The 15,318-nt window shown below is 38.1% G+C and overlaps 3 protein-coding genes and 2 non-coding genes across 5 annotated transcripts; 2 read left to right on the top strand and 3 right to left on the bottom strand.

Annotated features, from left to right (window-relative positions):
• Positions 1–241: 241 nt before the first annotated feature.
• On the bottom strand, positions 242–325 carry TRNAL-CAA (transfer RNA leucine (anticodon CAA)). The gene has a single exon. It is a non-coding gene; the product is annotated as a tRNA-Leu (tRNA).
• A 1,510-nt stretch (positions 326–1,835) lies between these two features.
• Positions 1,836–1,919, bottom strand: TRNAL-CAA (transfer RNA leucine (anticodon CAA)). Its single transcript has one exon. It is a non-coding gene; the product is annotated as a tRNA-Leu (tRNA).
• Positions 1,920–2,682: 763 nt separating this feature from the next.
• Positions 2,683–7,938, bottom strand: LOC103977843 (ASC1-like protein 1). The gene is made up of 6 exons (XM_009393478.3): positions 7,711–7,938; positions 5,887–6,113; positions 5,643–5,798; positions 4,322–4,507; positions 3,394–3,578; positions 2,683–3,172 (listed from the first exon to the last, which is right to left on the bottom strand). The coding sequence occupies exons 1-6, from the start codon at positions 7,861–7,863 to the stop codon at positions 3,141–3,143; spliced, it is 939 nt and encodes a 312-aa protein (XP_009391753.2). The 5' UTR covers positions 7,864–7,938; the 3' UTR covers positions 2,683–3,140.
• Positions 7,939–8,580: 642 nt separating this feature from the next.
• LOC135632293 (uncharacterized) lies at positions 8,581–11,000 on the top strand. The gene is made up of 5 exons (XM_065140731.1): positions 8,581–8,735; positions 9,330–9,433; positions 10,409–10,463; positions 10,532–10,677; positions 10,756–11,000. The coding sequence occupies exons 1-4, from the start codon at positions 8,638–8,640 to the stop codon at positions 10,653–10,655; spliced, it is 381 nt and encodes a 126-aa protein (XP_064996803.1). The 5' UTR covers positions 8,581–8,637; the 3' UTR covers positions 10,656–10,677; positions 10,756–11,000.
• A 655-nt stretch (positions 11,001–11,655) lies between these two features.
• LOC135633483 (pentatricopeptide repeat-containing protein At5g48910-like) lies at positions 11,656–14,216 on the top strand. Its single transcript, XM_065142965.1, has one exon. It carries the CDS (start codon positions 11,758–11,760, stop codon positions 13,672–13,674), a length of 1,917 nt encoding a protein of 638 aa, XP_064999037.1. The 5' UTR covers positions 11,656–11,757; the 3' UTR covers positions 13,675–14,216.
• Positions 14,217–15,318: the final 1,102 nt, after the last annotated feature.

The following is a 15,318-nucleotide window of genomic DNA, read 5'->3' on the forward strand; positions in this document are numbered from 1 at the left end:
TATAATCCAAGAATAATTTTTTTTCTAAAACTGAAGAGGTGTTTATTTGTAATCAATATAATCCAAGAATATTGATTTGTAATCACATTCATTCTTATCAGTGTAAGTACTTTATCTGGTTTGGCCTACGATATTTCCTTTATCAAGTTAATGGACTAATTAAGCATGATATACGCATCATGCTTAATTCAGAACAAAAAAACAAAACAAAATCTTGTTATTATAGAAAACTATAAAATGATGTCAGAAGTGGGATTTGAACACACGCCCTCTCACGAGGACCAGAACTTGAGTCTGGCGCCTTAGACCACTCGGCCATCCTGACTGCACAATAGATTTATTACTATATATAATATATTCTAAGATCCAAATGGTTTCACTTAGAAATATATTCATGATCTCTTATCAAATTTAAATATACAAAATATTAAAGAAGTCGTCATCCTACTTAATTGTCACTCAAACTATATGATAATAATTATACTAGGGATTTCATATAGTATTGAGAAATGCTTGACTCTCTATAGTACTTATCGTTTATTTATCTAGATATTTCATTTGTAATCAAACTTTCACCATTCATGTATCTAACCCTTCACAATTTATTGGACTAAACAATCAACCCCCAATCTTTATACCTTTGCTAATGTTGACTAGATAGGTAACATTGACGATAGGATATCCATATTAGTGTATATTATATATCTCAGGATAAATTCTATTAATTGAAGTTCTAAGAAATAAAAAGAAATGAACGTTCTACATGGAAGTCAAGTATTACAAACTCGTCGTTATCAATCACTCTACTTCAAAAATCTACTATGATAATATCGATGCTACCTACTTACGCTCCAATCTAGGATTTTATTCTCGAAACATATTGCTATTAACTTTCACTTCAATAAAGATCAAGTTATCCAATATCAACTATGAATTTTATGTCCATATTTATGACTAACTAGTAGACTCGCCTACAAAACCATTTACTCGTAAGGTGTTTTACTCATAATACAGGCATCATAGAGAACGAATCATAAATCAAGCATCAAATGATTAACTAATTATGATCTAAATAAACTTATTTTTTATAATTTTTATCATATTAATAATCATGATCAAGGGTAATCATATTAATTCATGTGTATGATTGGAGGACTATCAAATCCTCCTCAACCTGTATATAGATGTACAGGATACGTAGCTTTAAGGAATGAAAAAAAGATCATTTTTATTATAACAATTCAATTCATCATTTGTAGTATTTGACTCTTCATATTAAGTTGTTCGACAGGTTTGTAGTATTTGACTTTCATATTAAGTTCGACATTGGAAATGAAAGATTAATTGAGTTACTTTATAAGGTTAAAGTGAATATTCTCATTAGGTTAGTATTAAATATTTCATATGGACTAATTTCTTATATTCTTTAAAATAAAATAATTAATTAATTATCTTATCAGATTGAATCGTGATAAATGATATCTGAATAATCTATGTTTAAAATAAATTATTTTTATTAAATGGTGTAACATTTTGTTGATGAGATTTACTATCCTTTTAATCAATATACAAAGTATCATTTGTAATCATATAAAATTTGATCATTGAAAGAATATTGTCTGATTTAATCCAAGAATAATTTTTTTTCTAAAACTGAAGAGGTGTTTATGCATATTTATTTGTAATCACATATACTTTATCTGGTTGAGCCTACGATATTTCTTTGATCAAGTTAATGGACTAATTATCATGTTGCAGAGAACTATAATCGTATATCATGCTTAATTCAGAAAACAAAATCTTGTTATTATTATATTAGAAAATTATATTAAAAATGTCAGAAGTGGGATTTGAACCCACGCCCTCTCACGAGGACCAGAACTTGAGTCTGGCGCCTTAGACCACTCGGCCATCCTGACTTGATTGCTAGAATCTTTTGAATAATATTAATAATTAATGACTCTATTAACCTGCACAGTTTAACATTCAACCCACAAGTTACCAGAGTTGGTCTGTCTCTAGCATACAAAGGTTGGGGAGAACCCACCGCAGTAATCCACTCAGATCCAGAGCCATCTCCTGACACTAATCTTTATGGCACGAGAAAGGAGTAACGAGGTTCCTACTCCCTCACTCCATAACGCTGGGGGGATTAAGAGGAACACTCTTTTTCCTCTCGCTTCATGCTTTATATGCTAACTTGGTGAATGAGGCTTCACCACACATGCACATAAATTGAGCCTTCTGTAGATTTATTGCACTCCTCTTACCTTATTAATGGATCAGGAGATTCATCGATACAACAATTCCATTGCTTATGAATGTTTAGACTCCCAAGTCAGCCCTGCTCCAAATTTTACAGCACATAATATGGATATTTGTTCAAAACAAAATGTTCTTCAGACAAATTAGTATATGATGATCTCGACATAATTTTACTTCGAGATGCAGTGACTCTGTTTTAGCTAGAAAGGAGTGCCAACTTTTGATCGGCCATGTATTAAAGAAAATGTAGGTGGCTGACGAGTGTCAGGCTCACCGTTCAGTTGTTAGATGTACAAAGCACGAGAGATAGCAGAGTAACTTCTCTTTGCCACACTTAAGATGAACAATGAGAAGAACAGGCATCATTCCGGTAGATCAGCATCCCATCTTCAAACTTAAGATGTGCAACTTTAAGGATTGAATCAATGAGAAGAATCAAATCAGCAAATAGTTTGCAACTGTTGACTAAAATACAGAATACAGCATGCATCAGCACTTTTGGTTGACAAAAGATGTGCTGCAATGGAACAAATGCCTATCAGAAGCAATCTCTATGTGGATCCCATCTGTTTCTCTTGTAAAATATACAGATGCTCTCTGGTATGAGGAGGTATCTCTAATGACAACCACTCACCAATTGGGGAAAAATCATGCTAAAGAAGTTTGATTCCATATAACCAAGCTTAGTTGTGGAGCCAACCTAAAAATAGAGCAGAGGCTGATCTTTTGGCCAAAACTTGTGAGCCATTTGAGTACTAGCAGTTGGCAGATCATCAACAAAACACAAATCGAGACACTAATAACGATGAACTTGAATCGTGATCTTTCATGGGATCATCATTCACATATCAGCACTAGTCAGAAGATATCCCCAGTCAATCTTCATGTTCGTCTTCACCTTCTGAATCTAAAGAAATAAAAATCAAGAACATTAAAACAACAGACAGCATGGAATATGTGTAATATGGCACCTAGAAAAACAAAGGTAGACTGCTATAGAAAAGGGCAGACCATCCCAAGATAAAAATTACAAGCATTCTTGTGTATTTTGTTAATTTTCTGTAGAAATATGTTGGTCATTCATAACAAATTTGCTTTTCATATAAACGCAAATGACAGAGCACTTACCAGATCGAACATCATCACCGACATGGCCTCTATCCTGGATTTGCTTTACAAGCATTCGGTAGATTAAAACCCACCAATAGATGTGAAGAACAAGCAGTGAGAATAGAAGAGTGTTAAAGACATAATAGTATATAGGCCCTTCAAATTTGTGCTTTGCCTTATCCAAAGTCAAGACGACTTCATAACTGCAAAACATAAGGTTAGAAAAAATCACTGAATCTCAAAACGTCGGGTCTAATGAAAAATTCTTCAGAATACAACAGATGCAAGAAACTTCGTTGAATTTAGATTTTCTTTTTCCTTTTCACCGTGCTTCCAGAATTCTGCACCATTGCCTAAGGAACTCATGGTTAGCAGTTCTTTGTCCATTGATTGTAGCATATATTGTTGAATTGTTTTTCCCATCAAGCAATGTCAAGTAGATTGAATTGTCAAAGTGAAAATAAATCTCAATGTTGCAAAACATTAGAAGTTGGAAAATTCATGCCCATTTTCATAAATATTTTAGAGTCCTACCTTGGAAGTTGGAAGCACATCCTATAGAGGCCATATGATTTCATTTAGGTGAGCTTTAGCCATATAATGAAAAAACAAATGATGCGCCTGCGCAAATTAAGCTGTTTCTAGTTCTCCTCGTTGAGTCTGTGGATGGGGCACTTAATCCTTCTTATTTTGATTTTCTACATAAACTGATGTTCAGTAAAAAAGATGTTGCATGTATTAAATGAGTCCAGGGACAAAAAGAATCTTTATCTTCCACAAACATAGATTTAACTCTCAATACCAGGCAAATATATTGAATACAAGCTGACCATTGTGGTTGCCAACCTATATAAGCTGACCATTGCAGTGTTGAAAAGCTATTTAAGCAGCATCATCTATTAAAGTAAGTCAATCAATAACAAGTGGATTAGCATACGATACTTACCTTGTACTTCGGAGGATCCAGAATGGGAAGTATGTAAGACGAAGTAAAACCCATGATGCAACAAACAGAAGAAATGAAGTGTTAGCAAGCCATTCAGAGCCACTATACTTAGCCATCTTTCCCACTTCCAGAAACACATCACTTGCATCATGTATGGCTAAAACAACTGAACCAACACGTGCAAACCTGTTCAAATAGAAAGATAAAATATACATAGGCACCGAAGCTGTTAAATGAACTTTAAAAATCACTGTAGGAACATCATCATCCAAGCCTTTGTGTATCAAGGAGTTGTTTATGAACATAATGAATTCCATAAGTTGTTATTGATTGATATGCCAATTTAACACGCAAGAGCAAATTTTAGTTCACTTCTGGGCCAATCTAAATTGATAATAGAGTTCACATTGTAGCATGACTTAGAAGCAACCATTTTGTTTGATCAATTACCAAGGTTGAATAAGCTTGATTAAATTGTGTTTAGCCTGTAGTAGTAGAGCCACATAAACCTGAGGTGGTGCCCTGACATGTCCAATCCAATTTGTACATGAATACATCTTTTAGAATGGTAAGATTGCAACATAACGGCACATAATGTTAGCAATTTGTGGCCCTTTGTTATCAAAATCCTACCAGGACCACCTTACTTCACCGACTATTGTATCATCATTTAAGAGATATTTCTCACACTTTATTTATATGTTTATTTTTTACTATATTTTAATTAATCATCTCCTAGACTTGTATTTCCTTATATAATGGGGACATAGATGGGCTAGTAAATGAGACAAGTTTCTCGTATTGTCATCAATCCCTGGGATTTTTGGTCCTTGCTTCTTGTTATCTATCTTTTTTCTTTGTTTTTTTTTTTTTTTTGTTCGGTGGGAATGAGATGACCACCTTGGCTAGCAATCTTATAAAGGTGGTAAATATATCCTGAGGATCTCAAGGATCACATCAATTGGTTGATTATTTTTTATTGCAATTTCTGTAACTAAAAATGGAGTTCAAAACATTAGCAATCTTCCATCTTAATAGTTCATGAAGACTCCATTCTCTGAGTATCATAACTTCTGGTTCATGACAAACGTTCTACCTAAAAACAAAAAGGACCAGATTGCATTATTTTTTCTCCAATGGAAGGTTAATCAGGTAAAGCATAGTATTCATATGAGAAATATTAAAAAGTATAGAAATATACTAGAAGTTAAAAGTTGACCAACATAGCCTGCCAGCTTATAGAGCATATATCTCCACGTTATCTATTTGGCAGAATGATGGTAGAAAATTAAACTATCTAATATTCAGTGCGATGGCTAACCTGAATATGTAAGACAGCACAATGAGAACCACAGTTGCTACGTGATGAGACATGGACACTCCAAAGTCGGATCGCCTTGTTTCCCAGAACATGAGGGCAAATATAGAATATGTGTAGAACCCAGCAGCAAACATGTAAACAGCCTTAAGTTTTAATCTGGATCGAAGAAATATTTGATAAGTATGCCCATATCCAATTAGGACACTATTAAAAAGAAAATTGCCAGGACAAACGTAAATCTTACTTTATTTTCTGATCAGGCCAGACCTGATCTCCTGGTCCTACCCAAAAGTATCTGGTCCTTGTGAACCATGGCTCATTGTATGTAACAGACAAGGACAGAAGCTCTCCTGAAAGAAAATAAACAAACTTCCATGCTGACTCCTTAAATTTTTTGACTTTTCTTCTCTTCTCATTTTCAGCACTGAGGTTTTCATGCACCGTTTTAGGTATAAGCCATGTGGCCAATGTCTAGAGATAAAAAAAAAAATCTTAGATCAAAATGAGTATCTGATACTCAAAAGGTACTGAAACAATTGCTCGTGTGAATTGAACAAAGTAATGAAACATGTGCAATTTATTAATCAAAGAACATAAGGAGTTTAAATAACCATCCTTACGTTGATATGAACATGTGGATCAGATTTAGTTGCATGTCTGAGTGCCTTGGTAAGAATAAAAATTTGTGCCTGAGAACAAGTTAACCAAGCTTCTATGTTGACAAGCAATCAAAATCAAGATTGACAAGACCTCAACCTATACCTAATTATGTTTGACACATAACCTAATAGGGCCTGATATCAACCACATAAATTCTTCTACAGTAGGCATCCAACTCAACCTAGCATCCATCAGGTCTTTACTCTCAGAATGGGCAGAGGTGACTCAAAAACACCCTAGCGCAATCAAAATCAAGATTGACAAGACCTCAACCTATACCTAATTATGTTTTACACATAACCTAATAGGGCCTGATATCAACCACATAAATTCTTCTACAGTAGGCAACCAACTCAACCTAGCATCCATCAGGTCTTTACTCTCAGAATGGGCAGAGGTGACTCAAAAACACCCTAGATGAAAATGTTTGACTTCAATGTTGTGAAAGTCAGGATTGCAGAATCATCTTTTGGGATGGTCAGTCAATCAGGTTGTTTTTTCATTCGTCTCTACCCTGATTTCCAGCCTAGTTCCATTGTGGATTGAAGAAAAAAAAATTTTAAAATTGAAAAAGATCTGCATGTGCGTGTTCAACGACTGTATTGTCAACATTAAGATACAAGATGATAAATATGTCGCAAAAGAAAACAAAGTTACACAAACTAAATCAATGCTTTTGATTAGTTTAAGGATCCATGTTAGATGGAATTGAAGAGGCTGTAATTACTGTAGGGTTGGACAATTCAGGATCAGATTAAATCATGAAGAAGGATATATGCAAATTAGTTTTTATCTCGAACCCTTATAACACTTTCAACGAGGAGCAAGAATTACAATAGTTTATGTAGAGAAGTCGACTCTGTAGCGGCTTCGACATTATCAATAATGTGACCTGCTCCTAATCTGAACAGATTAGCAATCATCTTCACTTAGGATTCCAACTTCCAAAACATATAATGTTGCTGTGGAAATCAAAAACCACAAAAGGAAACAGTTTACTGTTTACAAGATCAAGTGAATGCAAAAGTCGTCATACTTTCTTCTAAGAAACTACTTGAAAAAGCCAGAAAGATCCCAAAAGTGGCAACCTTTGTTTCTCTTCAAGCAAGTTCTCACACAAACACAAGACTAGAATTCTTCTTTTCCCACAAAACCAGTTCGTTGGACAAGATTCTTTCGACAAAGAAAGGAGATCCAAGACTGCAAGCTAAGCTATTCACACATCCAAGAGTACAAACTAAGCTATTCGCGCGGACTGAAGCTCTCATCAAGCTAGTCGCAGCAAGATCGGATCTTTGGCATAAATATGCACCTAAAGTCATAAAGATCCGAACTTTATGGCAATTCAGGGCTCTTAAACACACAGAACGGACACAAATCAAGCTAAAAGGGTGCCCAAATCACGCACCTCGAAGACGAACTTATCGAGGAAGAATCTGACGGTGGGGAAGAACATCGCGAAGACAGGCAGGGCCAGGAAGTCTGCGTACGCGGGGTATGACTCCTGCTCCCATGTCATCGATCGGAAAGCTTCCACCACGTCCATCTGCCACCAGATCATGGAGCCGCGAGATCCGAAGAGATCGGATTTGAGAGGCGGCCGGAGCGAATCGATGAGGCGAAACGGAACAGAAGAGCAATGAAAAGGATTTTATATTAATATCCACAATCGACTGGCGTCATGTGAAGTCTAGGAGGACGGCTTTCCGATGGCAGTTTTATGCGATCGCATGTCTCATTGTTCACCAATGCATGGAGTGGTGATCGACTGGTGAATGGTCGCATCGACCTCCGTTGGAGCTCGGATTCGCCGGGTCTTGCAACCGCGTAACATGAATGAACAGTGAAATTTTGTTGCTTGATCGCAGCCGTCCATTTCTTTGATTTAATTGGACGGTGTCGATCGAGTATCAAGAACATTGGATTAGACCAGATGAAGGATTTATGATGTTGACCGAGTCTGGTTGAACCTGTAGCAGGTCAACATCAAATTGACACCCGATGAATAGATCAAGACAATTTTGATTTTTCATTGAAAAGTGGGTCAAGTTCAATTACATCCGAATCAATAAATTGTGTCAAAGGTCCACTTAAAGTGACTCATACATCGCAGGCATGTACAAATTGGGTCTTATACGTGGCATATGTAACTGTCTAGATATGTGATCTCCACACCACCGTGATCCAGTTGCGATCGGACCGTTCACATCCAGAAAAACATGGATGGACCCGGAAAATGGACGGCTACGATAGAGTTTGATGAGGTAAACCATTGGGAAGGATCCCGAAAAAGCCCTATTTCCACATCGAAGAGGGGAGACGAGCCGGAGGAACAATGGAAGAGGAAGGTGGCGGGAAGGCACGACCGAACGAGGAGGACGAGGAGGCTACCTCGACCATGGAGGCGAGACCTAGCGAGCAAGAGCACGTCCCGTATGTCATCTGCTCCCCCTCTTCTCCGTCTTCCTCTTCTTCATCTGTCAGTCTTCTGTTTTGTTTGCTCTTCTCCTGGGAACGGCGACGAATCCGACAGGAAGTGACTCGGATCGTGCAATTTCCAGGTGAAACCTTGATCCCTCCTTCGGTCTCAACGTTCATCAGAAGCATTCGCCTTAGAAGCTTTAATATTTTGTTTCGCCTTTTCAGCGTCACCTGAAGCCAAGTTAGTCTGCCGGTTGGAGTTCTTTCAACTTCGGATTTGATATCTATTTTAGCCATACATAAACCTAATAGTCAGAATTAAAGCTAATTTCCACAAAAAAATTGTTTGGAAATAGATTAACTTTATCTGTCAAATCTTCAAACTTCTCAGCATTTTCTTTAGATATTGATTTGAGAAAAAGTATAAAACCATACCAAAATTTTCGGGCATGAATACATCATAAGTTGATGATTATCTCTAAACCGTAGCCTTCTTGACTGTTGAACGATTCCTCAATATCCTATAATCAGTTATTTAGTTAATGTACTTGCTTAATTGCTTTCCTAGCTGGTGATGACTGGAAAATCATGTTTCAACCTTGACAGCGAAATAGATGCTGCAGAGTCTGAAGAGAAGCACCAGCGGTATGAAGCACTTTATTCCCGCCGTTTGAGGGCCAAGTACTTCTCCAAAAAGGCCCTAGATGGAGGTACAATTAAAGACTGAGCTTTTGTTCAAGTTCATCCTACGTAAATTCATTAAGTGATGAGATCACTCTCACCCTATGGCGTCCATATTTGTAGCAGGAAATCGATTTTCACTGATTCTCTAGATATTCATATGTGTTCAAGGCTTCAAAACTAAACAATACAGCTCACTGCTGTATCTAGGTTTTAAATTTTCCACAGCGTCTTTAGTAAACATTTTATCCCCTCAATGACATAACCAAGTTGCTGTTGACTTTATTTTGAGATTAATTGTTTGGGTGTTAAACATGTTGTGTTTTCTATTTTTTTTATCAATATTATCTTGTCCTTGTTCACTTGCAATTAATGTCTTGCATTATTATTTCAGATGCACTTTCTTTTGACTTGCATACAAGAGCTTATTGACCACTTTGGTATGAGTTACTTATTTTCCTATAAAGGCTATGTAATTCTGTGAGGCTCTTGGCTCATAAACTAGATGATGCACTATTATTCATGATAGGCCCCAATCCAAGCTCCAAGGCTTAAGTCATACCTGATTTTGAGAGGATCTCAAAGCATCAGATAGTGTGCAAGATCTTAAATGAGACTGAAACCAACTCATGAACCCTAGGAGTCTCTTGTGGATCCATGAAACCAACTCTCAGAAATCTTTTTCAAGATTGAAAGACAGCTGCAGAACAATCAAACTAATGAGATTGCAAAACTAAAAAGATTATTTTATTGTATGTATCCAATAAAATCAAAGATATTGGTCCTGTTTCAGCTTAATTTTTGTTGTTCTGTTTCTTTTTTTATTTTTTGCTGCATAATTGAGATAAGGAATTCCATATTTATTTGATATCTTCTGGTAAAACATAATCAGCATCTCTTTTCTGATTTAACGTTTTGTTAGACCATGATATGCAATCTAACTTATCCATATAAATTTTTCTATTTCTGTAATCACTTATTGTACTGTCTGCATTCATGCTCAGGGGACATATATGGCCATGAAACAACTATTGATAACGAGATTATAAAGTCAAGCAGGTAAACTTCATGTTTATTTATATTTCAAACTAATTCAATTTTAATTACTCTTTTTCTGGTCCTATTAGATGGCCCTGTACAAGATCGTTTGCCGACCCAATCAAATACATGGAAGATCAGAATCAGTCATCTTCTGAAGCAGAAATCAACGCCACAACCGACAAGAACCAGGAACCTAAGAAAAGCTGTTAATAATGATTTGAAAGATGCTATGGTGAGATATAAGGTTATTTACAACTATGGGTTATCTTGCTGTCTCTTTCATTGCTTTCATCCTCATGGGTTATTGCAGCCAGGATACTAGGACATCAAAAGATACGGAAAGAGGTTAGCTACCAAGACTGGCTACAAGTGTCATCATGGGGCACTCAAGCTTTCACCAAATTGATGAGGGAATTCTGCTTACATTTGAGTAGTAAAACATGAGAAATGTTGTTGGTCTACATGGATCCTCTATAATACTTATCTTGATATTTCTTATTGAACAACTATGATAAGACCACTTTATCTAAATTCTAAAATTTAAGGTTATTGCTATGGGAGACTTTTGCTGGTTTATCTTCGATCAAGTTGGTAATGGTGGATTGATTGTAGTTCAACTTAGAGAAGCAAAAAAATTATGCAGTATTTTGTGTTTATTTTTTGAAATCTGACTTACGTGGCACTAAATAATTCTCACTTGGTTTCTTGAGCTGTTTGTTTTCTATGTAGAACTGTACAAAACTGAATCAGAGTTGCGTGCTACTACAATATGATCCCACTTCAAGTGCAAGCAGCATACCAAGAAAGCTCCATGTATCACCTGATGGAAAACTTGTTTCTCTATAATTAGGTATTCTTATAACTTGGGTTCTTAAGCGGATTAAAGTATCCAGGATGCTTCCTACAGATCAGTCAATTGTCGGAAATCAAATCAGCTATTTCATTCCTCTACGGAAAGGATTTCTTTGTTACTCCATATACATAGTTCCTTCCCAAAAAAGGTTGGGGGGGGGGGTTTCGATGCAGTAAAGTTGATAAAGGGTAGATAACCTGATATTAGATATATATTAAATATGTTAGGAAATCCATTTTAACCAAGAGATGTGACAATTCCTTACAATGTTTACTTTTGATGGTAATTGTTCTAACTTTAACCAAATTAAAAAGGATCTGTAACCACATAATTCAAAATATTTGTTTTATTTTATTCAAATATGCCGAAAGCTAAAGCGCTTCTCCTGTTCCCAACTGAACTCCCAACTGTCACTTCCTCTTATCACTCTTATTCATCACAATCCGAAGGAGCGTCCCAATGCTTTCAGCAGCCTCAATTCCCGTCCTTTCCGCTCCCCTACCCGTCTCAATACCAGCAACATCAGTGGCAAAGCCACCCCCTCCGCCTCCGAACACCAACCTCTCCCTCCTCCACCTCTGCACCCACCTCCAAGAAGCCACCCAAGTCCATGCTCTCATGGTCAAGACCTCTCAAACCGCCGACCCCTACTCGGCCGGCCGCCTCGCCGAATTCTACGCCCTCTCCGACCGAGGCAGCCTCGAGCACGCCGAGAAGATCCTCGATTCGTTCCCACACCACCCGCCCACCTTCGTTTGCAACACCCTGATGCGTGCCTACTCTGAGAGGCGGAATCCCCTCCTCTCCATTAATCTTTATCGCCGGATGCTCGTGGATGCGGTTGAGGCGGATCGCTTCACCTTCACGTTCACGCTCAAGGCGTGCACGCAGCTGTGCGCGCTTGCGATCGGCATGCAGATCCACGCGCAGGTCGTCAAGCACGGTTTGGAGTCCAACGCTCATATCCGCAATAAGCTCATCCACCTGTATGCGGTTTCCGGCCGTATTCGTGATGCCCGCAAGGTGTTTGATGGAAGCACTGAACCGGATGTTGTTGCATGGAACAGCATGTTGCAAGGGTATGCTGACATGGATGATGGTGAGAATCTTCACAATCTATTTGACAGCATGCCGGCTCGTGATGTGGTATCTTGGAATACGATGATCGCATACTACATTGAAGCGGGCGAATTTGAGGAAGCCATTTTGATGTTTCGGTTGATGCAACAAAGCAGTGAGTGTGGACTAAATAGAGTGACTCTGATTAGTGTTCTTTCTGCTGTGACCCAGTTGGGAGCATTGGGCCAGGGTCAGTGGGTGCATGCATACATCAAGAGACATGGCATTGATCTCGATGAGAACCTTAGTTCAGCACTGATCAATATGTACTCAAAATGTGGGTGCATTGAAGGTGCGATTTATACATTTGAGACGACGCATCGGAGAAGTGTGGATACTTGGAATGCGATGATAGGCTGTTTCACAGCAAATGGCTGCAGTTTAAGAGCCATTGATCTATTCTCCAAGATGGAGGCTTCTGGTCTGATGCCGAATAAGATCACCTTCACCTGTGTTTTGAATGCTTGCAGTCATGGAGGGTTGGTCGATAGAGGCATCAGATATTTTGAGAAGATGAGTAATGTTTATGGCATCGAACCTGATGTTGGTCATTATGGGTGCATGGTGGATCTTTTCAGCCGTGCAGGTTTATTCGAAAAGGCTGAGGAGATCATCCAACGAATGCCAATTGAACCTGATAAAGTCATGTGGAAGGCCGTAGTAGGTGCTTGTAGAGTTAACAAAAACTATGAGTTGGGTGAGAAGGCTGGACTTAAGCTTATTGAAATAGCTCCTGATGACAATGCTGGATACGTGCTGCTATCGAACATATATGCAATGTCTAACAATTGGAATGGAGTTTATAGGGTGAGGAAGCTGATGCATGATAGAGGCATAAAGAAGGTACCTGGTTGCAGTTCTATAGAACTGGATGGTCTGGTCCATGAATTCATCGCTGGGGATGCAGCTCATGCTAGAAAGAAAGAGATATATAAGATGCTTGATGAGATGGCTCAGAAGTTGAAGCGTGCAGGATATGAACCTGATACGACACAGGTTTTGCTTGACATTGAAGAGGCAGATGTGAAGGAGAGCTCTCTGGCTCTTCACAGCGAGAAGCTGGCGGTAGCCTACGGACTCATCAGCACCAGCCCAGGTGCCACCATTAGGGTGGTGAAGAACCTCCGCATATGTGGGGATTGTCATTCAGCATTGAAACTTCTCAGTCAGATTTATGACAGGAATATAATCGTCAGAGATGCAAACCGTTTTCATCACTTCAACAGAGGATCCTGTTCTTGCGTGGACTACTGGTGATATACAGCTACTAATTGAAATTATATACGTACAGAAGAATTTCTTTCCCTTCACTGAAGAGTGTACATACGGGGAATCATATGAATGATGCAGCAAACTTCATTGGATGGATCAATGAGCCTTTATCTTCTTACATGAAACTCCCACCTCTGTTCCCATAATTCATCTTCAATCATCTTTCCCTCTGGAATTGGGATAACTTATCTTCAGATTATCACATTCTATGAGATACCTGTCTGCTAAAGACCTTCATTTTCCTCCAGTGGTGCTATTACTAGTTCTTATTCCAGCTTGACATTGGCTTCGGAAGTGCCCTAACTGCCTGATGTCTTCACAAATACTGATTGGTTTTTGGGCGAAATCGAGTTGCTTGGTTTGTATGTATATAAGGTACATAAGCATCAAGTCATATCTTGTCAGATGAGACTCCTTAGTATTTGCAAAAATATTTTTTATTAACAGAGAATAGACTGTAAAGTTGCTTTCTTGATTGAGGAAACTATCTTTGTATCTATTTGCTGTATACATTGATCCTTCCTAAATCTCACATTGACAAGAGTCTGGTTTTGCTCAATATTCTTTGCTTTATTAAATAAGGTTGGATTTAGTTTGAGCTGGGATTTATATGTTGAGGTTGAATAAGCCCCATTCAACCTGAGTTGGCTAGGGGTTGAGATTTTTCAAACCTAATACACAAGCCAAAATTAAGAAAAGGAGAAGAAGAACATATAATCTTGTCTGGCCCAATAATTGTGTTGGATAAGCCTGGTTTTGGTCAACAAAAGCCAGGTTGCAGCTCTTCAGCATGTCGACAGAGTCTTCCATTTGAAGGAACTGAAGAAAAGAGAGGGTCTGCAGTGTAGCAAGTACATCACATATGACACACAAGTGCTGTGATCCATCGTCGTCGAGGTGTTTGATGAAAAGCTAAAGTCGAACCGTGCGCGTGAGACCTCAAAAGGAGCCCAACGCCATCCTCCTTCCTTCGCTTTTAGATGGATTTGTTCCCAAGCTTTAGCTTTCCTAAAAGGAGCGCCATGCCACCTTCCTCCATCATGCATTTGTCTGTGTTAGCCACAACGCAGCGTAGCTCATGCACAACCAACCCTTCCATCCTTTCTCGCACGCAGTCATGTTGCACCTCACAAAGGCAATGGTTGAGTTGGGATGGATCCACACGATCTGAGCCATCCATCAAAAGAACACGACCATCAACCATCATTTCCGTGACTTGAATTCTGATCACCAAAATCATCGAAAAGAAAATGATGTTAAAAAATTCGATTGTCGAGACGAAATATCGATAGTCAACTAATCAGATGAAAATTATTATAATAGATCTTAGTAAAAAAGGAAAAAAAAAATGAACTCCTTCCAAGAAAAAACTCTTTCTTTTTTTCCCACCCCTACCTCAGAATCTATATTTAAAAGACTTCTCCTAAAAACCCTAATGATCATATAATTATATATTTCAATCATGAAGGGAACACAAGTTTACATGGCAAAGGAATTCACATCACATCCCAACAAAACCTGTAGCCTCACCCAGATAAGGCCTACAGGAAAAACCCCAAGAATCTAGTCTTTGAAGACTTTTTCCTTGTGAATCCATCATTCTTTTTCCTCTCCCCTTGCAAGCAAAGG

This window comes from Musa acuminata, chromosome BXJ3-3 (assembly GCF_036884655.1).
Source record: "Musa acuminata AAA Group cultivar baxijiao chromosome BXJ3-3, Cavendish_Baxijiao_AAA, whole genome shotgun sequence".
NCBI lineage: Eukaryota > Viridiplantae > Streptophyta > Magnoliopsida > Zingiberales > Musaceae > Musa > Musa acuminata.

Bases quoted from the DNA above. Each gene is read 5' to 3' on its own strand.
- LOC103977843 (XM_009393478.3), bottom strand. From the start codon at position 7,863: ATGATCTGGTGGCAGATGGACGTGGTGGAAGCTTTCCGATCGATGACA. The intron at 6,114-7,710 runs GTGCGTGATTTG...TTTTATCTCTAG, and splicing joins TCGATAAGTTCGTCTTCGAG to ACATTGGCCACATGGCTTAT. The intron at 5,799-5,886 runs GTAAGATTTACG...TCTTCGATCCAG, and splicing joins TGGCCTGATCAGAAAATAAA to ATTAAAACTTAAGGCTGTTT.
- LOC135632293 (XM_065140731.1), top strand. From the start codon at position 8,638: ATGGAAGAGGAAGGTGGCGGGAAGGCACGACCGAACGAGGAGGACGAG. The intron at 8,736-9,329 runs GTATGTCATCTG...CAACCTTGACAG, and splicing joins AGCGAGCAAGAGCACGTCCC to CGAAATAGATGCTGCAGAGT. The intron at 9,434-10,408 runs GTACAATTAAAG...ATTCATGCTCAG, and splicing joins CAAAAAGGCCCTAGATGGAG to GGGACATATATGGCCATGAA.
- LOC135633483 (XM_065142965.1), top strand. From the start codon at position 11,758: ATGCTTTCAGCAGCCTCAATTCCCGTCCTTTCCGCTCCCCTACCCGTC.